Consider the following 27,072-nt stretch of genomic DNA (forward strand, 5'->3'; position numbering starts at 1 on the left):
GAAAAGATAAGGAAGATGATATGACATTATTGTGCTATGCTGGGGGATAGTATTTCCTTTACTGTTGCTAATATTATATCAGTGTATATTTTTTTTAAGCGGCGCCTTTTCTTTCTTTGACTTTTCTTTTATTTTTTTAGGGGGGGAGCGCGCCCCCTGCGCCATCCCCCTGGATCCGCCACTGGTTTGTGATCTTTTTTATTTAGAATACTTTTTTTTTTTGCCCCCCCCCCCCCTGTGGAAAATTCTAGGTACGCCACTGTTTCAATTCAATTCAAATTTATTTATTTCACTTCCATCAAACAAAAACAAATTGTGTACCATATATAAACATAAATATTTGTATCCGTTGTAAACAAAATTAATGATACATCTGTTGTGAAAAAAACACTTAGACAATTTGGGCAACACATTGTAGGTTTTAAATATGTATATTATTTTTCAATAGAAATTAAATTAAGATGGAAATGGAGGGACACACTAAAAAGCAATGCTTGTACAATGTGGGCCCCTCAAGAAATAGATAACACAACAAATAACAAAATAACGTATAAATACAGATAATCAAATGAGAAAAAAATGAATAAATGAGAGGGAAACACTCCCAAAATAAATACAAAGTTATCAAAAATATATAGTTTGATAAAGGACAAAACAACCCGTCCTCAATATCTACCCTTCCCCACCCCCCCCCCCAGAAAAAGAGAAGAAAAAAGGGGAGAATGCCCTGAGAAGATGGATGGGTGCTGCTGTACGTAGATAGAACACATGCCGTCGTGGCCTCAAGCAAACTGGATTCAATGATGTGTATAAAAGGAGAAAAAATATATAAAATAACCTGGAAAGAATATAATGCACAAAAAATATGATTGATGCCGTAAACAAATAACCGGTAGGAAGGCGGATAAGCGGACAGGAGATGAGAAAATAGAGGAGAGGATATACACAATAATGAGCACATCTGAGAAGGACTTGTGTCAGACTTTTTTTTTTTAATAAAAAAAGGATAATAATTATTTTATGTTTTAATTGTAGTTTAAAGTAATAATGATGACTTGACAGAGATGATGAATTAAACTTAATTTGGGAGTATATTATAAGGTTTTAATAGAGATAATTTGAATTTAGTCTTAAAAGAGTTCAAAGATTTTGCATTTGTTATATCATTATGAAGTGAGTTCCATAACTTCGGTCCATCATATATAAATGTGTTCTGAGCCCGCAAAGTTCTTAAAAGTGGTAAATGAAATTCACCCAATCGCCTTGTTGGATAGTTGTGAATGGATTGATTTTTTGGAAACATTGAATTAAATACATTTGGGAGGTTGTTGTTGTTATAGTTATACACAAACTGACCGAGATTAAAGTGATTAAAGTGATATACTGTACGTACAAATATGACCGACTTGTTTCGAGTTTTGTTTTACCGCATTCAGGTCATGGTTCTTTATGATTTTTTTTTGTTCCAGAGAGAGTTTACTCAGTCCACTTCAACATATGCAAAATGAAGACAATTACTGTATTCTTGTTCTACTGCAAATTCCAATTATTGTTTGGTCAGCCATACTATGAAAAAACTGTACATTTCAGATCAAACTTGCCAGTTAAAGGACAAGTCCACCCCAACAAAAAGCTGACTTGAATAGATAAAGAAAAATCAAACAAAAGGCTGAAAATTTCATCAAAATCGGATGTAAAATAAGAAAGTTATAACATTTTTAAGTTTCGCTTAATTTTTCAAAACAGTTATATGCACATCTTAGTCAGTATGCAAATGAGGGGACCGATGACATCATTCACTCACTATTTCTTTTGTATTTTATTTTATTTTATGAAATATGAAATATTTTGATTTTCTCGTCATTGTCTGTGAAACAAAGTTGTCTGTGAAACAAAGTTTCATTCCTCCCTGAACACATGTAATTCCATTATTCTCACATTTTGTGGTTCGAGCAAAGGGGTACTAATTGTCGAATTCGTAAAAATTGAAATATTGTATTATTCAAACAATAAAAAACACAAGAAATAGTGAGTGAGTGACATCATCGACTCTCTCATTTGCAAATCACTGAGTTGAGTATAGAACTATTTTGTGAAAAATAAGCAAAACTTTAAAATGTCATAACTTTCCTATTTTACGTCCGATTTTGATGAAATTTTCAGCATTATTCATGTTTGATTTTTCTCTATTTATTAAAATCAATTTTTTCTTTGCCATATTACCGTCATGTGAACAAAGGAAGCAACTCTGTGGAACAAGTTTATGAGGAAATTAGTAAAATTGTCATTGTCATTTTACATGTGGAAATATAGAATTTCTTGCTTTTTAAGTGACTTATGTGACTTATGTGACTTCAATTAAACTGGCATCATGAAGAGCTTACATAATTAACCCAAATCAAGGGGGGTGGTCAATTTTGAAGGGTAAAAAGTTGCTACCCTCCCAGTAGGAACACTCAAGAAGACATCGTGGCCTCGGAGGAAACTTTTTAATTCGAGAGAACTTTGTTCTGTTGGATCTTCAAAGTCGTTGTTGGAATCTCTGATAGAATGACGTTCATTTCCGTCGCCATCACAACATATAAAAAAAACGAAGATAAGTGATCAAGACCTGTATGCACTATAGCTGATTTGGTAAACAAGCAAGAAACTGAATTTGGAAACCGCGCGCAGTATACAATACACAATACAACAAGGGAGTCTACCTGATACAACAGCACGATACAGTACACAAATCTATGGCTTATGTTGTGCTGCTTTGTGCGATCCGATTGATTCTGTAATCCATATACGATAGTCTACGCTTATAAACCCTATTGTAGGTATCAGGGGAAACATACACGATACGATTAATTTCTGATGGTTTTGTGTGTTTAATTTGATTTCTTTTATCAATTATTTATAACAAAAAGTCCTTTCTTAGGTAATTGATATTCATTTTATCGGTAGATCACACCATATTTCTCAACCGAGTAATCTTCCCTGCTGTTAACAAAGACTAGCGGCTGAACGGGAGGCGTGTCCACTTTTAACGACTTTCCCTCAAAAATCTGAGGGAGTGACGTCACCGCAGAGCAACTGGTCTAGACGATTTTTCCTCGGAGTACAGGTTCTCGGTTTTGCGCGCACACTCGGCTGGGCGTACGCACGGAATAGAACGTATGTATCGCGGTGCAAATAGATTCGTTTAAAATCGTCTAGAACTAGACTAGTGATGCTGCAGTCGGAGGTCACATGGTAAGGTCAAAGGTCATTTTCAGGTCAACCTTAAAGTTTACATGCAAGACTCTCTTATGACACCTAACTCCGCAACCGTAGGTCAGTTTTCAACGAAATTAATTGCATATTCATTAATCTTTGTTCTTTTTCTGCATCATAACCTAACAGACGTTAAATGGTGTCACACCACTAATGGTTGCAGCGAGGGGAGGACATGAAGAATGTGTTCGGATGTTGCTTGATAACGACGCAGACATAGAGATAACAGATAACGAAGGATGGACAGTCCTCCATCATGCAGCAGCAAGGTAAACAACATAATTATATAGATAAAGATTACTAAACATTCAGTCTCAAATTTTGGGATATTTCATGAATATTGACATAAAAATTGAATATTTTGACAATTTTTTGAAATAAAACAATTGTGTTTAATTGTATTCAAAGAATTGTTGCGAGCGCGAGTTCAAAATTTTGATATGGGCCTACTGATCTGAAAATGACAGATTATAGTGACCCATGAAGAGGATACATATCTCACCAATCAAATAATGCAAGCGCGAAGCACGAGCTAAAATTTTTTATTTTTACCTGTAAAATGGATTTTCTAAGCACTTTTTTTATCATGACTCGGATTATCTAATACTTAGCAATTGATGCGAACTGAAAATTTTTCATTTTCGAGCTGAAAATTTGATATTAACAGTATCAATTATAATCTAACTAAACAATTGATGCGAGCGCAAAGGGCGAGCTGAAAATATTTTTGATATTCTGACTTTAAAAATGATATTCTAAGAATTATTTGTAATCATGATCGTGATGGATATCTGGTCATTCAAATAAAAAAGACAGGTTGGTGTAATTCATCTAAGTCATATAAAACAAATCCCTTCGTGTCATCAGGTTTGAGAGTTTGTACTTTTTGATGAAAATGTAACACAATTTTTTATTTATGTGCTTATGAATAAATATGATTATAAATAAGTGTTTGGTATCGTAAAATAGCCTTAAAACGGACATACTGAAGCTATTCGACATGCACTCATCGGAGTAAAATCGCATGAATGACTAAAACGCTAGAGCAAATCAATATTGATATCTAATATTTCATTTATGTTATATATATTTATTGTTTCACTTAATCATTCTAGTCATTTATGCGATTTTACTCCGATGAGACCATGTCAAAAAGCTTTAATATGTCCGTTTTTAAGGCTATTTTACAAAAATATGATGATACATCATAATAATAATAACAATAATGATAAAAATAATATGTATGTAGGCCCATAAACATAGGTGGTTGAATACTTGGCTTCATCTACTGATCATTTCCAAATGAACAGACCGAACAAGGTTTCCAACATACTTTAAAAGATGAAGGACGCGTGCGCTGTAGAAGAGCCCACAATTATTATCATTATCATTATATAACATATTCATAATCATTATTATCATTATTATTTTTATCATTATTATTATTATTATCGTTATTATTAGTAGTAGTACTATTATTATCATTATCATTATTGCTGTTATTATTACTGAAGAGAATCGTAAAATGATTTTTTTTTAATCTTTTGACATGCATGGAAGCCGGACATTTTCATCACTTTTTCTAGCCATGAATAAGATTGATATCTTACAATTTATGCGAGCGCGAAGCGAGATTCAATTTGTTTGTTAGATTTACACCGCCAAATTAGACATTATGAACTTTTTCTAATAATGACAAAGATTGGTATTTTCACTAAATGAATGGTTCGAGCACGAAACACGATCCAAATAATTCGATCTTCTGATCTAAAAATTTTACATTTTAACTTTTTTTAAAGGAGAACACACTGTATAACCCAATAAACAATTATAGCGAGCGTAAACGTTTGGCCAGAAATATTCAATCTTTTGACTAAAGAGACCCTTTTAAGCGCTGATTTCTTTTACTAGCTCTTTCTTTCATCTCTCTCTTTTCTCTCCGTTTTCGTACTCTTCCCCCCCCCCCCTTTTTTTTTCTTTTGTTTCTGCTCTTGGCGAGCGGAGGGGTTCCGCGTTACCGAGGGAATCCCTTGGTTACTGGCCTGATATCAAAATAATTCAAAACTGTTTGAACTCTATGTGACATGGATGTACAATTGATATATTTTTTACTATCTACATTTTAACTTGATTTCACCGACATGGTTTGATTTCCTTTTCACCCTTCGTGAGAACATTGATAATGAATAAGTCAGTGATTGTATAGAATCAAATTAGGTCATCGAGGTAGTACCTCGATGACCTAAGGTACGTATATCAGCTGGACCATAACATCAATGCCAAGTTGCCACCCATTTCGGTGGATTCATAATACGGTGTGCCATCTATCGGCTGCAGGATCGGCTGCAGCAGACAGGCAAAAAATATAGGTTTTCCAGGTCAAATGTCCACTGATTGGAACCAATCGTCCATGTAGGTAATTTAGATGTCCGTGCCCGGGGGGGGGGGGGCACTTCCATTGACGAGTGGATACCATGCGCGACCATGGGGTCTCGAAAAGCACCCTAAACACTTAGTTTCCAAATTCTGAAAATGCACCCCTTAATATATATTGGCGTCTGAAATCCTACCTTTTACAAGTATTGCAAACAAAACGATACGCGTAGCCAGGGGGGGCGGTGGGGGCGGTCGCCCCCCAAAAAAAAAAGTCCCCAAAAAGAAAAAAAAAAGGAGGGAAAAAGAGAGGAGAAAAGGAAAAGCGAAGGGAGGAAAGGGAAGAAAGGTGGCTCTGTAAGTGTTGGCACGCTTCGCATGCATTTACCGCCCCCTCCAAAATGAAATCCTGGCTACGCGGTTGCTGAAATGAACCCCTAAACAAGTACAGTGATGGGTCCGTCGGTCGTCGGTTTTATCTTTACACACCATTTGGTTTAGTACGGCCCCATGCACCTTCTAATAAATGGGTAAATGGGTACCTGGCAGGAATTTATTCCTTGAAACGCAGCGCGCGTAACAGCTGCACTGCTAAAGCCAGGGTAATGCTGCATATACTGTAGAGCGCTTAGAGACTACTGACAAAGTAAGTATTAAGCGCTTTATAGGCAAGTATAATTATTATTCTACACCTCGCACAAATCGGACTCTAAACACGTAGTGCTGGGGCAAAAAGGACATCCTTTCTAAAAACATTTCAATTTTGTTTAGCATCCCCGCAAATATGACCCTGAACACGTAGCTTTCCTAGCGAAATAGATACCCTTTTTTAATATTATTTTTGTGTTTTTGACACCCTTATCACGTTACGTACGTAACGTGCCCTATCTTGAAAAAGACATCCTTTTTACGTGTTTTTTTGGTCGCGCATGGTATCCACTCGTCAATGTAAGTGCCCCCCCCCCCGGTGTCCATGTTCATGAGCGAATGTCCGCATTAGAATAGGGATGTCCGAATAGGGAAATCAAATGTCCATGTAGGTTCAAAGTGTCCATATAGCTGTTTGAAATATCCTATTAGCGAAACCAAAAGTCACATAGAGAACTGAATGTCCAAATAGAGAGAGTTATATCCCACTTGAAAAATCACTTCGTATAGGGATCTGAATTGTCCACAGTTTGAAATGATGATTTTACTCGAACATCATAACTTCTTATTTTTTTTTAATCTTTCTCTTTTTTCACGTTTTTTTAAAGGATTTTTTTTCAAAAGTGCCATTTTAACACACAAGTCTATATGGAATGTTTTACGTGCGTGGCACATGTATGTAATATAGGCAAATTCCTTAGATAGTGGATGGCATACCCGCCAAAACTCAGTAGCAAACAATTTCTCACTGATATCAAAATGTCCCGCAATATGTTTAGTCATCAAGTGGTGCAAAAGATGGATTTAATGGCTTAGCAAGGCTATATCAGGTAAAGTTAATAGGTCTGTGTATGTAAGCCTAGGATAGGAATGTATGTAGTCTGGTCAATGTATAGATTCTAGGCCTCTTTATGTTCTGATTCATCATTTGTTTGTGTTGGTGTACATCACCTACTTAATGTTAGAAAGACCTTTACAAATTGTTCATTTTAAAAGAAGGGAGTCTCGAGAGGAGATAGAACGTTGAGAACTTTACTGAGGAGAAGAGTGGTACCTTCAAGAAGCCCCCCCCCCCCCTCTTTATAAGCCATGCCATCTATCAAATTCTCTCTCTCTCTCTTTATCTATCTATTTATGTATTTCTTTCTTTTTACATCTGGTACTAATAGCCCTATGAAGATTTTGATAAAAAGGTCATATGCAAATGTACTAAGGTATTATGTTCTCATTCTTTTGTTGTTTCCTCATTCAATCGCATGTATATTTGGGAATTATGTTGGGGGCAGTTCTGGTATCTTAATATGTACACAAAATTTACAAAATTTACACCTTTATATTACAAGGAGAATAGGGGCCTATATTGTCATTACATTCACTGTTGGGCTATATGCAGGTAGGATATGTAGACATCCATATATAGTGAATATAACCTTTATGAGTAACACATTAAAATGGGTCATTGCATAGAAAATAGGCATTTTCAATGCATTTCTTTGTGCTAGTTTGAGTGTACAGATGTAAAAGAATAGCAAAGTAGCTATTTAAAAAATAAAATTCATAGTTCATATTATATAGGTTTTATGAGCCTAATTACAACAGGAAGGTTAAAGATATTCGTTCGACCCAACCCATTCGATTTTTTTTTTTCAATTTGATATTACTGATTGACAGAATTAAGTGTATGAATAAAATTGATAATCTAACACTGATTCTAGAAATGGTAACTACTTAACTTCCTTTGCCCAAATTGAGAAGATATATCAATGACTTTGAAAGAATTTTTTGACTGGCGGAAGAAATAGGGCTATTTTACTGTTTCAGTTGATAAATTTGATCCCATCATAATATAGTTATCTTCATAAATGGCGATTTATTCTTAAAATGAGCTGGCTACGATACCCTTCTCTGATCAGATATGGAATGTCAGATATATATCCTATCCAATGGTAGTAAACATTTCACCCTCTAATTCCACGTTTATTTTTAGGAATTTTTCAAAAGTGCCATTTTAACACACAAGTCTATATAGGGAATGTTTTACGCGCGTGACACCAGCTGCTAGAAATTTTGCCTGTCTGCTGCAACCGATAGATGGCGCAACATATTGTAAATCGCACAGGGGGCATTCTACGGGATATATTAGAGGAGTAAGGCAAAAGGATCGCCCCCCCCAAAAAAAAACGTCCCCAAAAAGAAAAAAAAAGAAGGGAAAAAGAGAGGAGAAAAGGAAAAGCGAAGGGAGGAAAGGGAAGAAAGGTGGCTTTGTGGGATTTTCTTTTTTATTCTTTATTTTTTTCTCAAAAAAGAAACTCGATCCTTCACTCTTGCTCTAATTTTATATATATGAATTTTGCTTCCGCGCTGCGCGCGGTTAAATGACAATATTGCAGTTCTCCTTTGTTTCCCTCGCCCTTTCTCTAACCCTGTTTTTCCACCTCAGCAGCTTTATGTGTTTCTTGCCGGTTAAAGTTCAAGGGCATGGAATTAGAGTAATTAAGGTTAGGCCGAAGTATATGAATTATCTTTTTTTTCCAAATTGATCACGCAACTTCTGGTCGGTTCGGCTCCGGGCGGGTAAAATCTTTGTATCAATTTCTGCCGTCTCCTCCATACAGGCAACTTCTCCCGCTTTTCAGTTAATTACTAAAACAACCATAATTTGGGGGCAAACAGGTTCCTAGTTTAAAAAGAGGAAGGAATAAGATTCGTGTCGTCTAAATATAAAAAAAGTACAATATTTTATATCGAATTCTATTAAACTTCATGTCATTTCCCTGCACATTCATCTCCTGTCCTGCGCCCTCAATTTGAAATTTTGAATGACACTGAAGTTTCTTATCATTCAAAATCAAGCTTCACGATAAGTCAAAGAAATTATACATCATCCTTTTTTATATAATTTCAATAAATCACAGAGGTTTCAACTTTTTGCCCACTATTTTCCCTGTAATGAAGTTTAATAATCTTAGAAAATCAATTGAATTAGAGCCGATGGGGGTATTAGAGATATCTGTATTATTTTGATGAAACGTCCGCCCTTTGAAATTTCAGAGTTTCATTGCTCTGCGCGGGGAGGAATATCTTCCTCCCGGCATATACCCTTCTTCTCCTCTGTTTTGCGAGTTAAAGATATGCACTGTCGCTAAATTGGTTGTCAAATCTGATTATTTTAATTTCCTCCATTTTATCCCTTTTTTGTGCGTTCACAATCACTTTTGAAAACAAGGTTCAAAATCACATAATAGTCAACTGAAATGAAGCTGATATAGGTACTAGAGACAAGAGAGACGGCTCCTTTTCATTTTAATTTATGAAACACCGAAAGCTTCGCGCTTCGCGAGGGAGGGGGAAACTCCCCCTCCCTGCACCCACCCCCTAGGGAGCGCGCTTTGCGCGCTCTGTATTAAGTGTTGGCACGCTTCGCATGCATTTACCGCCCCCTCCAAAATGAAATCCTGGCTACGCGGTTGAAAGGATCCACTCCATATTTATTTATCATAGCGATTGAATTATTAGCTCATTATACTAGGAGAAATGTTAATATTAAAGGGATAGGATTTGGGAAACGGGAAATAAAACAAGTTCTGTATGCAGACGACATTACATTGTTTTTAAAATATATGAACTCGATCCAGAGAGTAAAGAAAATATTCTCAGATTTTGAAAATTTAACTGGATTGAAGATTAATATGGATAAACGTTTTATGGTTGGGAGAAGAAAGAGATAGACCTGGTTTACCACTTCTTGGACATTGGTTGCAACATATTAAAATCTTTGGGGGTATATTTCGCACGGGATTGTAAAGTCAAAGATGACTTGAACTATAAGGAAATCTTGAGTAAAATTAAAAAACTTATTGGTTGGTGGAAGCAAAGAGATCTTACGATGTATGGTAAAATACAACTTTTGAAAATGTATGCATTTTCAAAATTAAATTATGTTTCTTCCCTGATGACAGTCCCAAAAGACGTTTTTTTTTTTAAGGAAATATAAAAAAATTCTTTTAATTTTATTTGTGGAGGAAGAATAAAACGCAAGGTTCTATATCAAGACTATTCTGTTGGAGGACTGAGAGCTCCAAATTTTGAGGTCTTTGTTAAGACCCAACGAATAATGTGGATTAAACGTTTGCTAGATGGAGGGAAACGTTCGGGTTGGAAAGCAACCTTCGAATATTTTTTTAGCTTTTTAGGTGGTTGAATCATATTTCTGTGTGATTATGATACGAGTAGAATGAATTTGAAAGGTATACCATTATTTTACATAGATATGCTGAAGGCATGGCACGAATTAGATAAGTGTAGACATTTTGGAGGGAAAAGTAATCCCATTATTTTTAATAACAAGCGTATATGCCTCAATAATAAGACCTTTTTTTATATTGAATTATTTCAGAAAGGTATAAAAGTTGGAGGTCAATTAAGACCAGTTTCATACTGGTATAATCTGACATTTTCATCAGAAAACTTGCTCAAAATTCAAAAGGTATTTTCAGTAATAACAAAAGAGTGGATACAAGGTGATTTTATGAAAATAGATACAGACAACTTTGAAATTCAATTGATGATATGTGGGCATGTTCAGAAACTACGTGATATAAAATCTAGATGAATATATGACCACTTCATTGAAAATTTTCAAATTGATTATGTATTTCATGTTACAGATGGGCAATCCAAATATGATTTGGGAATGGGGGAACTGAAACAATTATTTCTGAGACTGAAATGTACAATGCTATGCAATAAACACGGATAATTTCAATACAATTTACAAGGAGCTGTGTACACGAAAAGGGAACTTTTTAAATTTGGTTTTGAGACAGATAATTTGTGTTCCTTTTGTAAAAAAAGAAGTTGAGTCTTACCAACATTTATTTATTTTTTGTCCTGAAGTTAAGCGATTATGAGAAGAGATGAGTAAAATATTTCAACTGAATGAACTTGGCAGAACATGACAGTTGGAAAACAATTTTCATGGGGATATCTGGAAATACTACAAGAGTAGCTTTCATAAACTGTACTATATTCTTAATCAAGTATATTATTTTTAGTTCAAGAAAACAGGGAATATTGCCAACCGTACAGAAAGTGACACATTTGGTTAAAGAGTATAGAGATACGGAATATCAAATAGCGTTTAAAAAGGGGAAGCTGTGGTGCACTTAAGGAAATGGGAACAAATCAATGCATACCTTTCTTAATACTATGGATGTATTGGTTGCTTCATTTTGTTTCTGTTTTGATTTGTTTATTTGTTCAAATACAGATAGTTGTACCAGAGCAGGGTGCATCGTGTGTGGGTGTACGTGTGTAGATGGATGTGTGAGTTTCGTGACGGGGAAGAGGGGGGGGGGGAGAGCTGTGGGTGGTGGTGAGTTGAAGTGAGCTTGTGTGAGTGTCTAGGGAGAGAGATGAGGGGGAGGGGGTATGGGGGGGAGGTGAGTGTGTAGGGACGTTTTAGGATAATAACCTTCCTCTAATTAACCTTTGAAATAATCTTTTATCTTTTTTTTATTCTTGTACAATTAATATGTGCAAAAGAGATTATTTCTATTCTAGTCAGGGAAAAAAGGCATATTTTACAAAGTATGTTTGTTTTTAATTTTGTCGACTGATATGGGTTTTTCCACTCTGCTTTCACATTGTTATAGAAGAGAAATTTGGCAGTTTAATTTGATTTGTAATCATTTTAAAAATATTTGTAATCTCATTGATATTGGTTTATTTGTTTGAGTGTTTATTGATTGTATACATGCAAAGAATATTTATTTATATGAATTGTGATTGTAAACTTATTGATTTGAAAGAGGAAGAAAATAAAATATTATTTAAAAAAATATATAATATATCTCTATGTTGTAAATCCACCGATATAAATTAAACCGATCATTAGATGAAAAGATATCAATTGAATAAGCGATGCGGATCATATTTAGGCAAAGGCATTTAAAAGAATTCAAATTAGCCATAATTTGTATTAATAATTCAACTTGCTTGATTTTCATTTTCGTTTATTTTGAAAAGTGGGAATGTAGCAGTTGTGAATTATCTACTGGATCAGAAAGACCTACTGAGTTCAAGACGTTCAAGACGAGGTTATTCACCTTTAGATGTTGCATTGCGAGCAGGAAAAGCTGGAACTGCACGGATTCTCCTTGATAAGATAAAACATGTAAATTCTGTAACGATTTCGTTACCTATATAAAAATAGTGCCTCTAGATTTTCGCCGTGGTATGCATAGGGGAAATTCATTCATATCAATAAAAACTTTTGGCAAACCGCATGTCCTGGCAAAATGCAAATTTACAAATAGGACAAAAGTTTTCTGAATACATCGAATACATGTTGAAATGTCGTTTAAAGAGTCCATTAGCTTTGTCACAACCATTGTTTGGACATATAAGAATTTTATCCTGATGATTTCAAGGTGCCCTGTATCCTATATCACTAATTGTGATAATATGAATTATGCCCTCAATTAGTTTAGTTTGATATTCGTTGTATATGATGAGTGAGCATAATAAGTTTTTGTTTTATGTTCTACTTGCAATATTTCTTCAGGGCGATGAGATCCGCCAGGATTTTATATTTTCAGACACTAGTAGTGTAACTGTGACAGGGTTCTTAACATGATTTAAAGCTCATGATAAAATGATATGGCATAGTAATACGGTCATTATACGCCTTCAATTACTTTTGGAGTTTTCTTCTGCTGTTTAACAGGACACATCGGTAATACACCAGAGCGATCGTGAAGGATTTACACCTCTTCACATTGCTATTGAAATTGGATTAACATCAATCGTTGAAGAGTTGATTTTTCTCGGTGCTGATTTAAACCAGGCATCAAACGATGGCCAGACACCATTACATACTGCTATCAGACTATGTAACTGTAAGAAGAGACAAGTTGAAATGACACCAGCTTTAGACCAGGTATAGCATACCTAACTAAATTAGGACTAGTGTGGCCCAGGGGGAAGCGAAGGGCCTTGCCCCCCTCGACCTGATTACATACAGTATTTCATTTATTTTTATTTTGTTTGCATGGTAGACAACTTGTACACCACTGGATGGTTCCCGGTCAATTCATGCTACTAATCATTAAACCCCTTAGCTATGGCCGTAGGGCTTTTTTTTATAATAATTATGTTTCTTTATGTATTCTGTTTTTTTTTAATGTAAAAAAATAAAGCATTTTGTTTGGCACGTAATCCTCATGTTTTTTTTATCGTAATCCGAATTTTGATTAAAAAAAATCATTCAGATTTTCAGAGTGCGATTTTAAATGCATTCATTTTTTCCAAACTTGCTATTTTCCTAATTTTTATCAATTTTTTATTATCAAAATAGATACAGCAAGAGAGTGATGACACCCTATCACCGCCAGAAGCTTTGATACAACTCCTAGTAAATCAAGGATCTAAGAAAGGCATCAAGGATAATGGCGGGTATTTTCCAGTGCAGTACGCCAAGGATGAGCACATTAAGCAAATGGCATTCTATAGGTGAGAGAAATAATACGTTATCCATGCTCCAACTTTGTGCAATAAAAACATATAGAGTCTTTATCAGAATGCTCATCTCCAAATTAATGACCATCGTCGCCTTAAATAATTTATTTATTTATTATTATTTTTTTTTTTTTGGGGGGGGGGGTGGGTCGCACACCAGCCTTTGTCTCCTTTTACAGCCAGATTTACCTTGAATTTATCCAAAATAATCATATGAACAAAGGTGAATCATTTTATTTTATCCAAGTACAATTCTGAATAAATTGGCGTTGCATTATATTGAAATCAAATTGATTTTCTTTACAAAACCTTAATATTCATGAAAAAGTCCTGCCTGTGAAAAAAAAAAATCTTGCAGACATGATTGCTCCTATATACTTGAACAGTCAATCCTACCTAAGTAATCTTCCAGAGACCCTTTTCGTTGAGTATATCTTATAGTTCAATCTCAGTCCTTATACAAATGAATGAATGAAAATAGGAAACCTACAATTCATTTCACTCTATTTTTTCCTTCTTCCTTTTCCAGGTCATCGGAAGAAGATTTTGATACCCAACGTGGCAAGTAGTTATCTTGAGTCTTAAATGTCAATTTAACATTGAATTTTAACAGTCATCAATTCAGAATTTTCCAAGGGTGCAGATATACATCGTTTGGATATTTTTATGGGGGGGGGGGTGGGGGTGGGGGGTGCTTTGCAGAAATCTCAGTAATCCCTCCATTGACGATAAAACTCCTTAAAATAAGGAATCTACAAAAATGATTATTTTCCTTGGTTCTACTAGTAAGTCAATTTACCCCTTTAATTCAAAAGATCGACCGTTTCCAAGATCAAAGACTCACCGCAGTATTGGTAACGAAGGTGGAATCCTATATTTGGATAGTTGTGACGTCACAATGGCTATTCTACCAGGACCATTGGAGCCTGGCTCTTGTCACGATGTATCTATAGCTCTGATTACTGAGGATCCACCAACAATCAAAGAGGATGAGTTTCTTACAGGTCATGGCATAGAAATCGATATCCCTCCTCAGTGGTACTACAACAAACACCGACGCATAACTCTATGTCTCCCCCATGCGGCAGCACTCGGGAAGTCAAATAGACAGTCTGCTGACGTCATTTGGAAACCTAAAGAATTGACTTCAGGTGAGCTATCAACAAACGCAAAGTTTACTCATAACCAGAGGCGTCGATCCTGGGGGGGGGGGGGGGGGGGCAGGGGGGCGATCGCCCCACCAATGAAAATATTGGGGGGGCAAACATATCATTTTGCCCCCCCCCCCAATAATTCCGGATATGCAAAAAAAAAAAACAAGATTGTAATGTTCAGCAAGCGAGATTGAGATACACAACTCGTTCTTTATTTAAAATCGTGCTCAAAATGTCCGCTTTTCAGATTGGAATATAAAAATTTTCAGCTCGCGCTTCGCGCTCGCATCATTTCTGTAGCAAAAACCCATACTTTTCATGATTAAATTGGTGAATGTAAATGTCCCATTTTCAGTTCTAAGCCTCAAAAGAACTGCTTCAATTTGCAATCATCTTTTCTTGGATATATAGCTTGTTCTTTATCAAAAACGTCCAGTAAACTGTCATTTTTTCAGATCGAAATATCAAAATTTTCAGCTCACGCTTCGCGCTCGCATCTATTCTTCTTTTAGATACAAATCTTAATCATTGGTACCAAAAATGCTTAGAATATCAAGTTTTCAGCTCAGAATATAAAGAAATTTGAGCTCACTCTCGGCACTCGTACTATCTGTGTAGTGAGATACGTGTCTGTGTCTCATGAGTCATATATATATATATATACATGTGTGTGTGTGTGTGGTCGTATAGTATATATATATATATATATATATATATATATATGTGTGTGTGTGTGTGTGGGTGGGTGTTTTGTACGATCGAGCGCCTTTGGAACGTTAATGATTTTGCTCCCCCAATCTGAAAAATGGATCGACGCCCCTGCTCATAACTGGTAATGCAGTGAAAATAGTCGACGTAAAAATGCCTTTTTTAGATAGGCATAGATTTTTGCTATCTCAGTCAATAATTTGCTTGCATCATTCGTAATGGTGTAAGGCTATATGCCTATAGTGTTATGCGTTTTTTTGGAAATGTATAGTAATGAATCAGATTGGTATCCTCTCTGCGTACTTTTTTATTTTCATTAAATCACTGTGTGCGCTATGAACGCCTAGCTTAGCCGGGTAATATAGGAGCGCCTTGAGCACCTAACAAGGTGGATATGTGCGCAATATAAATACCCTATATTATTATTATTATTGTCTCGTATGCATAGCAGAGCGAGACTATAGGCACTGCTTTTCCGGCGGCGGCGGCGTCGTCAACATTGAAATCTTAACCAGGGTTAAGTTTTTGAAATGTCATCATAACTTAAAAAGTGTTTGAAACTAGTATCACTGATCATCTTGGATGAGATTCAGGTCACATGACCAAGATAAAATGTCATTTAGGGTCAATCAACTTTGCCCATGTCTTGGGTATCAACGTTCAAATTTTATCAAAGGTTTAGAAAAATGTTTGAACCTTGTTCATGACACTGATCGTTTTGCATGGGTTTTGAGGCACATGAATAAGTTCAAGGGTCTTTTTTGGTCAATAATAATATTAATAGTAATTCTTAGTTGTTTTTGTTACTTTTCTTACATTACAAGAAGAACAGCAACAACAAAAAATTGATTTTGTAAGTTTATTTTTTTTCTCTTTTCTCATTAAAAGGATTAGAGCAAAACAAAAATAACAAATTATGTTACATATTTATTAGTGGGTGAAGAGACGTCATTTCTGTAATATTCCAATTATATCCAAATGTGCTGGTAAAAACTGCTTCAGTTGAAATTCACAATACTGGTGATGATGAAATTGATGTTGCAAAGGCGGATGTAGCGCCCCCCCCCCCACCCCCTATTGGCGAAGCAAAGAAAAGAAAAATAGGGAAAAGAGAGAAGACAAAAAGAAGGGGAAACGTAAGAAAAGGAAGACGAGTTAATAGAATTAGAGGGGGGAAGAATTTTCTTGGAAAATTAAAAAAAAAATCGTTTACATCACTATATAAAATTTTTGCTCGCGGTTCGCGCTCGCGTTGCCTTTTAGGTGATTTACATATCTTGCTCAGTATGGGGCTTAAAATATCAAAATTTGAAGTCAATATACAAAACGTATTTCAGCTCGTAAATCAAACTTTTATTATCTTGTTTAATTTACAAATTGATTTTTAAAAAGTGCTGTCTAAGATTTTATGTTATAAAAGAACTTTAAGAACCATAATATTAACAGATTGTGCACTTTCATTATTAGATTAATAAATAAAATATTAATTTAATAGTCATATTTGATGACATAATGTTACAAAAATGTCCCAGTACTATGTCAAAACTCAAAGTAATAATAATGAAACATATCAGCTCTTGTTTAACAGTGATCCATATCCACCTCACGAATTTCCTACAAAAGTACTTGAAATACAGAGCCTAAAATTACCCCCCTTTCAGATGTAGAACATTTTGATGCATTGAGTTCCATATCATTTCGAGAAGTCCATGATTCGAGTAATTCCATTTCAGTTTGTATTTGTGAAGTTTGATTATTCATTCTACACTCTACCATGGTTAAGTCACTTACATATTTAAAGTGTGACAAAGTACTATCACTATACAGGCACCATTTATCATTATAAAAAAAATGGGACCAAGTTTGGTACCTTGGGGTACAACCGTAACACTGCATGTTGAATTCGTTATTATTATTATTATTATTATTTTATTCGGCACTTCATCGATTAACTTACCCCCTATACTTCACAGTTTGTTGGCGATTACTAAAGAAATCTACTCCAAATGATATATAACACAAGGTCGAACATGCCTTTCACATAATTTAGCAATAAGAATATTGTGATCTATCCGATCGAAAGCTTTCGAAAAACCCGTCAGTATGACTGTTGATATTGACTTAGGTTAATCAGCATTCCTAAATATTTCATGTAACAACCCAATCAAATAGTGACATGTAGAAATTCCTTTTCTGTTTCCGTACTGATTTTGATCAATTCTGTTCGAAATATCTTCCCAAAGCAATTTTGCAATAAATGTTTCCGCAATTTTTCGCTAAAAAAATGATGTTAATACAATTGTTCTTAACTCATTGATGGTTGGTGGGGAAGACTTTGAAACATGAATGATCTCAGCATACTTCCACATTTGAGGAAAAACACCTAGATGGAGAGATGATTTTAAGATATTAGCTAACGGAGTACTCAATTCAACTGCAAACTCTCGAATAATGTTGACCGGTAAATCCTTGGAGATACTTGATTTTTGTGATTTTAGTTTACAAAGTAGTTTATATATTTCATACGGCTGAACAATAGGGCACATAGAGGGCGCTGGTAAGAAACGCAGTAATTGTTGTTTATTCATCCTAGGTAAGTTTGAAGCTATTTGTAGAAAATGGTCATTTATATGAATTGCAGTTTCTTTACAATTATTTGGAGCATCCATTAACCGAACCGAAATGCTAATTTTGAGGACCATTTATTTGTCGATACCAGTTGGCAGGATTCTGAGTTTTAAAGTTGCGCACTCTTTTATTGTAAAACTCTTTCTTAGCAACCCTAATCGATTTTATTACTTTATTTCTTAAATTGGGCAATTTTGCTAATTTGCATAAATACAAAATGGCGGCCAGATGCCATCTTAAAAAACCTAACTTTTGAACCCCTTGCCCCAAAATGATGGGTAATTACTCTTTTTAGGGGTTTTGGGGTGTGTAGAATCACTTTCTGCTATCTATTTTGCAATTGAAATGTTATCTTCATTTCAAATCCAAGATGGCCGCCAGATGATGCCATTTTGAAAAATTAACTTCAGAACCTTTTGTCCCAGAATCATGAAAAATACCTCTTTTAGTGAGTACATTGTATTTGGTATGATGCTTGCATTTCTGTTAATAATTTTGCAATATAGGATCATTCAGATCAAAAAGATGGTCGCTAAATACCATATACAAAAAAATTCCCGAGACTATTGAACCTTGACCCTTGAAGAAGTACTCTCCCCAAAACGTACACGCTTTCCCAAAGAGGTATACTATTATGTGTAGGATCTCATGTAAGGCTATTTAGATAAGAATTATTAATTTCTTTTAATCTCTCCATTATTAGTGGTCAAGTCAGGTCTCAGATGGTCAGATGATTGATATATTTCGTCCCTAACCGCTCACCTTAGAATGAAACCATTCATTTCTGGAGTTCTCATCATTTGTTTATGTCCATCCATTCTTTTTTAGTGGAAGTATTATTTTTTCAATTAAAAAGTGATTTCTCCGTAACTTCAGAAAATTGGTTAACCTTCCTTTATAATTATCATTGGACTTTTCGTCCTGACAAAACGTCAGCATGAGTGCACTTTTTAGTCTCTTGTAGAAGATATGCTCCCAAAGACTGATCCATGGTCATATCATTCCATAAGCACAGTTTGCTACAACGCTGGAACATCTGGTAGCTTCCCTCAGTTCCTGTGAGCAGTGGCGTGAAGCAATTAGGCTGCACCTGGCCATTACACTCGTTGGGATCTTCTCCATGCTTCTCCAGTATGTATTTGGCGAATGCACATAAGGCATCTACATGTGGGCGCGTCGTGGTCTAGTGGTTCTAACTCTTGCCTTTCAAACAGAAGGTCTTGGGTTCGAATCCTAGTCATGGCGGGTTTTCCTTCAGCAAGAAATTCATCCACACTGTGCTGCACTCGACCCAGCTAGGTGAGGTGAATGGGTACCCGGCAGGATTAATTCCTTGAATGCTTGAGCGCCTAGGCAGCCCAGCTAAAGCCGGGGTAATAATAGCAGGGCCCGCTGTGAGAACAGTTTTCGGAACTGAAGTGGCTACCCTGGGTAAATATACCGTTATCATTATCATTATTATTATTGCTGATCCCTACCAAGCAGATGGGGAAATATTCTACATCGACCGGCTATGTGTAAAAACAGTGGTCAGGACAGTTCTCATTCGTGAGATGTTGTACGGCATCGACGTCGCCCCTGCCTTTCGAAAGGAGTAGGTCTATAAGACCTATTCATACAGCCGCCTGTCATGTGAATGTAAGGAGTTTGGATCACCCATCAGCCTGTAAGACATCCCGATCCTGATCGACTCAAGACACTGACTGTGTTCCAGATATCTCTATCAACAGCACTCACTCGTCTGGTTGTAGTGGACTTCTCACCCACCTTGGATTGACTAATTGTCTCTAGTTCCCTTTCACTGGACAATGAGATAAGAAATTATGATAATTATTATAAATAATTATGAAATAAGTCCTGGAAAACGTACGCCGATCAATAAAAGCGGTTAAACACCTCCCATGTCAGCTGCCTTGGATGTATCCTGCACATTAAATGGCAGGACAGAATGAAAAATATAAGGCCCTTCAGCGTACATGTACGTGCATGCTGGCATTCCCAGCTTATTCTCGCTCCTTAGTCAAAGGTGCCTCAAGTGGTTGGGGCAGGTTCGCCGTATGAAATCACAACTCCGTTATAAACACACCTGCAAACGTGACATAAAACTTGCCGGCATAAACACTTGTGCAGATGTAGATGATATTGGCCATCTATGGATTGCTACTAAGTACAGGGGTCAAGACATCAGAAAATAATCGGAATGCTATACCTTGGCAGACGAAAGACCAAGGAGGAAGGCTAGGGCAGCATCTCTGTCTGAACCTGTCTCATCGCCATCCTCCTTCATCTGTACAAATTTGCTGTTTTGAGACAGCCACTCTACATCGGAGCTCTAAAGCCACACTCGAAAATGTAATACCTAGCGCGCTACACCATCGTCTTTTGAGACAAACTGATGCCTACTTATCATTGGACATTTCGATTTAGGAAAAATATGGAGAGAACACTTTCAAATTCAAATAAGACTTTAATGCCTCTTCAGTACAAAAGCATGAATGGACATTAAAAGAAATTATAATGATCGTAGCCCAAATTCTAAGGTGAGCGGTTAAAGTCGAACGTCTGACAACATCTCGGATATGACTTCACCTTGAACTAAAAGAAGTGAAATACATAAGCTCTTTGACTATATGTCTCGGAAAGTAATCTTGGAATAGATCTGAAAATTATTCTTTATTGCAAAATTACATTAGAACTAGAATCAAACTACCAAATGACTAACGAATAGAGTTATTATTCATGATTCTGGGGCAAAGGGTTAAAAAACTAATTATTTCAAGATGGCGTCATCTGGCGGCCATCTTGGATTTGACCTGAAGATGACCTTGTATTGCAAAATAGATAGCAGAAAGAGATTCTACATACCCAAAACCCCGCAACAAAGGTATTACTCATCATTCTAGGGCAAGGCGTTTAAATTCAATTTTTCAAGATGGCATCTGGCGGCCATCTTGGATTTGACATGAAGATGACCTTATATTGCAAAAATAATAGAAATCGATTCTACACATAGTAGAGCGGATTAGCCGAACAATTGTGCAAATTATGACTAAAGCATGAAACTTTCACAAGTATTAGTATATTTTAAAGATGGGAGGTAAATTTATAAATGCCATTTTCGGCCGTTGTCATGGCAACGGATTAATTTCTCCAAAATAACATGCATTCCCATGTAAATGGTAAATAAACATGATATAGATGACCAAAATGATAATTTTCAGGCTCCCAATTGAATACATATGAAATTTAAAAATATTCAAGATCATCAAGAAAGTTCCAATTGGTCCGTTGCCATGGCAACGGCTTGTTTTTCCCCAGAAAAATAAATTTTTTGATTAAAAAAACGTTGTAGAATATGATTTATCTTTAATTTCCCCTAACTTTACAGTGCTTATCGAAGATATTTTGGTTGCTAAATGTGTAAATTACATTTCAAGCCATTGCCATGGCAACCAAATAACATCTAATTTACAAAAATAACATGTTTGACAAGACAATGGACAGGTGGAAAATACAAGTGTAATTAACTTAATCTGTATGCTTAAGATTTGACCCCCTCATTTGAACAAAAAATACAGAAAGTGTTCTGCAGGAGTTCTTTATAAAGATACAAATTAATGTTGCCTTGGTAAAGCTTGAATTAAATTTAAAAAGAAACAATTTTGCAAAGGACCTGTTGCCATGGCAACATCTTATTTCCCTCTAGAAAAGTAAAAATATTGCTAAAAATGTAAAATACATGTATAGTATGATCATCATTCCATTTTCCCTAATTTCAAGGTACTAATCGAGATATGTTTGTGACTAAATTTTATAAATATAACATCTTAAGCCATTGCCATGGCAACCAGATAACATCTAATAAAAAAACTAAAAAAAACATAGATGATAAGCTTATGAACAGGTGAACAATACAATAAAAATTAACATGTACATATGCGTAACGTTTGACCACCTCAATTAATTTAGGGGAAAATAATACAGTCAGTGTTCTGCATGAACTAAATTAGAATGATAAACATTGATGTTGCCTTGGTAATACTTGAATTCAACAATAAATATCAATATTCAAAATGGCCTGTTGCCATAGCAACAGATCATTTAGTACCAGTTTTGATTAAAAAAGGGACTGTAGAATCTGATTTTTCTTGCATTTCCCCTTATCTTTGTGTGCTAAACATCGATATGTTTGATGCAAAATGTATAAATAACATCTGAAGCTATTGCCATGGCAACCAGATAATATCTAATACAAAAAAATAGTGATTTGGATGACAAGATTTTGGACAGGTGGAAAATACAATTACAAATAACTCAATATGCGAAAGGTTTGGCCGGTCATTTAATTTTGAACAAAAATTTCAGTAAGAGTTCTGTATGAGTTCATCAGAATAAAAAAATTATGTTGCCTTGGTAATTCTTGAATTTAATGATAAATATTAGTGTTTCAAATGTCCCGTTGCCATGGCAACAGCTCATTCCCCCCAGAAAAGTATCATCTTTGATAAACAAAAAAATTGTAAAATCTAATTTTTATTTAATTTGCCCCAATTTTAGGGAGCTAAGCATATATATGCTTGCTGTAAATGAATAAATAACATCTTAATCCATTGCCATGGCAACCAATTAAGATATAATTTTTAAAACAAACTAACACAGTTGTAATGATAATGGACAGGTGGAGTGTAAAGTAAAGATTTACTTAATCTACATAAGGTTTGACTTTGACCAGTCATTAAGTTTTGAACAAAAAATAGAGTAAGTGTTCCGCATGAGTTCATTAGCATGATAAAAACTAATGTTGCCTTGGTAATGCTTGAATTTATTGATATTAACGTTTACAAATGTATGTTCTATTCCCATGGCAAGGGTCATTTTATTCCCCCTAAAATACCATCTTTGATAAAAAATACCTTGTAGAATTTTATTTTCCATTCAATTCTACTAAGTTTAGGGTGCCAAACATACACGTACATCTCTGTTGTTTAATGTATAAATAACATCTTAAGGCATTACCATGGCAATAAAATAACATTTAATTTACCAAAAAATAACATGGCTGACAAGATAATGGACAGGTGGAAAATACAATAAAATTAATTTAATATGCGTAAGGTTTGACCTCTTTTAATTTTTAAATCACATTAAGTGTTATGCATGATTTCTTACGATATGTTGATTTGGTAATGCTTGAACATAATGATAAATATCAATGTTGCCAATCGCCCTTAAAAGTACAAATTTTGATAAAAATAAAATGTTTATTTTATTTCCTTTTCCCTTGTTTGAGGGTGCTGAACATAAATATGCTAAATTATAAGCACCATCTTATTTCATTATATATACATGGCATCGAAATAAGACCTACAAAAATCATATCAGACTTTTTGGGGCTCAAATAAATTCCCGAAACTCTAATTTCGAGGCTGGTCAATTTCGTTCAAAGTATTCGCAGGCTGCCATTTTGAAGAAAGCGTCTTGGTGTGATTTGTGCTTTAAGGCCGTTCATCATATCAATATATAAGGGGATTATAGGCGTTGATAAATCAAAATCAAAAGTCTATCTGAGGAGTTGACATGGTCTTGAGCTCCTAATCAATGTGAATACAGTAAATCAACTTTTACATGGAAATCATTAAAATGTTGCTTTGTCTGACTGTTTTAGCATAATACTTGGCTCGAAATTTGATGGCAAAGAATTATCAAGTATCATCTGCTAGTACGCATTTTAATTTCTGCATATATCAGAAAATTGTTACTTTTTGAAAATTTCCATCATTTCTTGAAAATTGCAGAAAATTCAAAAAATTCCCTTCAAATTCCCGTTTATTCCCATGAAAAGATTCCATCAAGAAAATTCCCGGAAATTCTGCAACCCTTCTCCCCCCAAAAAAAATCATTACCAAGAAAAAAATAAAGAGAAAGTGAAAGAGAGATGGATAAAATATGATTATTTTACGAATACTATACCCGAAATCTTTTACAAAATTTTATTTTTGTAAAAAAAAATGAAAAATTTCGAAAGTTTTACTCTTTCGCTGGGCTAGCTGACAACTTTTAAAAATAAATTTTACTCAATACATCATATCTGGACCCCTCAAAATTACACTACAGATTTTGACGAAGAAGATTTTGAAATACTGTGATAATTTTTAAATTAACATAATTATGAATCTAATCAACATGAAGTATAATCTATTCACTGCTAATTTTACATTATAAGTAGACTTATCAAAATATCTAAATTTTTTAAGATACCCTTACTGGTTGAAAGGTTGACAAGAAAAATTAAGTACTCCAGGGTAACAGGAAAATCCAAGATGGTGCCCTCACTGGCTGCCGTAGGCTAAAAATCCACAACTCATCCATTACTTGATAAAATGGCTTTAATTTGTTTTTTATTCATTGGTTATTATCAAGGATCAATAGTACATATAGGGCCAAGTTACAGGGACAGCCAGTGGTCTGGAATGTCCAAAAACATAAGATGGCTTCAAAAAAATGAATCTAAAATGGTTGCTGATACCTAAAGCGGACGTAGCTCATTTCAATTTGGCCTAGGGGAAGTGATTTTGACTTTAAATCATTGGTTTCAAGAGTCTAATAATATTAGGACAAGTTACAACGACAGTCAAGTATGTCCGAAAATCCAATATGGCTTCCGAAAATAATTATAAAATGGCTGCTGGTACTTAAAAAAGGAATAGCTCATTTTATATTCACCTGTGAGATATGATTTTGGTGTCTAAACTATGATTTCAAAGGCGAATAATACATTCAGTTTCAGTTTCAGTTTAGTTTATTTCATTTCCATTTTCTGATAATAAACATAACAAACATATATATACATATGTATAAATGTACAAAACAAAATAAGTGTTATAAGTATACTTCAATAATCAATTAACAAATTCGTAGGAAATAGATGAAATGTATACAATTTTTGTTCAAGATACATTTTGATGATTAGACAAATTATAGATTACAGTTAGCATGTGAAAATGAAAATGAGGGACTTATTAAAAAGCGAAGCTTGTAATTGTAAGCCCCTTAGGATAAATTTGTAGTAATCTTAATCGTATGTAATTAAAAGTAAAGTAAGACAATCTAGACCATATATGAAGAACGGCAAAATAGGTTTGAAGGACATTAGGACAAGCTACACGGACAGTCGGTGGTCTTGTATGTCAAAAATTCCAAGATGGCTTCCAAAAAAGATATAAAACAATGTCTAATGTTGCTTACAAATAAACATAGTTTGTTGAATATCTGTCTGGGGAATATGATTTTGGTGTCTAAACCATACTTTAAAGGGTCAAGTAATGCATTAGGACAAGTTACACGGACAGTCGGTGGTTTGGTATGTTAAAAAACGCAAGATGGCTTACAAAATGGGGTCTAAAGTTGACTGTTGTTACTTAAAAATTGGCAGAGCTCATTCTATATCCGCCTGTGAGATGTGCTTCTGGTGTCTAAACCATATTTTTAAGAGTCAAATATAAATTAGGACATAGTTTGCTCAATATCTGTCTGGGGAATATGATTTTGATGTCTAAACCATAATCATAAAACCATGGTTTAATGCATTAGAACAAGTTACGAGGACAGTCAGTGGACTGGTATGTTAAAAAATCCAAGATGGCCTCCAAAATAGGGTCTAAATTGACTGTTGGTACTTCAATATGGACATAATATAGTTCATTAATAATATACATTGGGGATATGATTTTGGTGTCTACACTAGTATTTAAAGGGTCAAGTAATACTGTACATTTGGTCAAGTTGAAAGGACAGTCAGGTGTCATTATTGTGTAAAAAAATTCAAAGATGGCTTGAAAAATGGGGGTTATAATGTTACTAAAAAATGGACACCTGGGGATATTATTTTGGTGTCTACACTAGGGTTTCAAGGATCAAATTATACTTTGGGACTGGTTACAATTGTCCATTTTGCCTGAAAATCCAAGATGGCTTCCATAAATGGGTTCTAAAATGACGACTGTTACTTTGAAGTGGATGTAATATCCACTTGTGAGAAATAATTTTGGTGCCTACATTCAAAATGCAAGCAGGTAAGAGTTGGCAACAGCACCCATTGATGTAATTTTAGAATCTACCTTGGATTTTGGACAAAATTGATAACTAACCATCCTTGTTACTTGTCCTAATGTAATAGTGGACCCTTCATACCACATTGTAGACACCAAAAATGTTTCTCACATGTTGATGTATGAACTCAGATAATTTCTGAGTGATATAAGTCATTTTAGATGCCATTTTGAAAACCCTCTTGGATTTTTAGGATAAAATTGACAACTGGATATCATTGTAACCAGTCTAAACATATTTTTTAAACCTTGAAACCAAAGTGTGAACACCAAAATAATTTTTTCTTGGTGGATTTTAAATGAACTATGTCAATTTTTAAGTAACAGACTCCGATTAGACTCCAATTGTCGGAAGCCATCTTGGATGTTTAGACACACTGGATTACTGACTGTCCTTGTAACTTGTTCCAATGTACATGATGTATTTACTGACTTTTAAAACCATGGTTTAGATATCAAAATAATATGCCCTTGGCATATATTACACGAAATATGTCCATTTGTTAGTAACAGGAGCTATTCCATTTTTGGAGGCCACCTTGGATTTTTGGACAAACTTGACCACTGACTGTCCTTGTTACTTGTCCTAATGTATTATTTGACCCATTTAACCATGACATAAACATATTCCAGGATATCAAACAAACTACTTTTTTAATGCAGCAACAGCAATTTTA

At 34.9% G+C, this 27,072-nt stretch overlaps 1 protein-coding gene across 1 annotated transcript in view; it reads left to right on the plus strand.

Annotated features, from left to right (window-relative positions):
• The window catches only part of LOC129279529 (serine/threonine-protein phosphatase 6 regulatory ankyrin repeat subunit B-like), a 33,180-nt gene extending 18,814 nt beyond the window's left edge, over nucleotides 1-14,366 (plus strand). The window contains exons 2-6 of the mRNA XM_064110968.1: nucleotides 3,388-3,527; nucleotides 12,307-12,454; nucleotides 13,007-13,219; nucleotides 13,637-13,791; nucleotides 14,327-14,366. Of these exons, the coding sequence (XP_063967038.1) occupies nucleotides 3,388-3,527; nucleotides 12,307-12,454; nucleotides 13,007-13,219; nucleotides 13,637-13,791; nucleotides 14,327-14,366 (696 nt within the window). The remainder of the gene's footprint in view (nucleotides 1-3,387; nucleotides 3,528-12,306; nucleotides 12,455-13,006; nucleotides 13,220-13,636; nucleotides 13,792-14,326) is intronic.
• Nucleotides 14,367-27,072: the final 12,706 nt, after the last annotated feature.

Source organism: Lytechinus pictus, chromosome 16, assembly GCF_037042905.1.
Source record: "Lytechinus pictus isolate F3 Inbred chromosome 16, Lp3.0, whole genome shotgun sequence".
Classification (NCBI taxonomy): domain Eukaryota; kingdom Metazoa; phylum Echinodermata; class Echinoidea; order Temnopleuroida; family Toxopneustidae; genus Lytechinus; species Lytechinus pictus.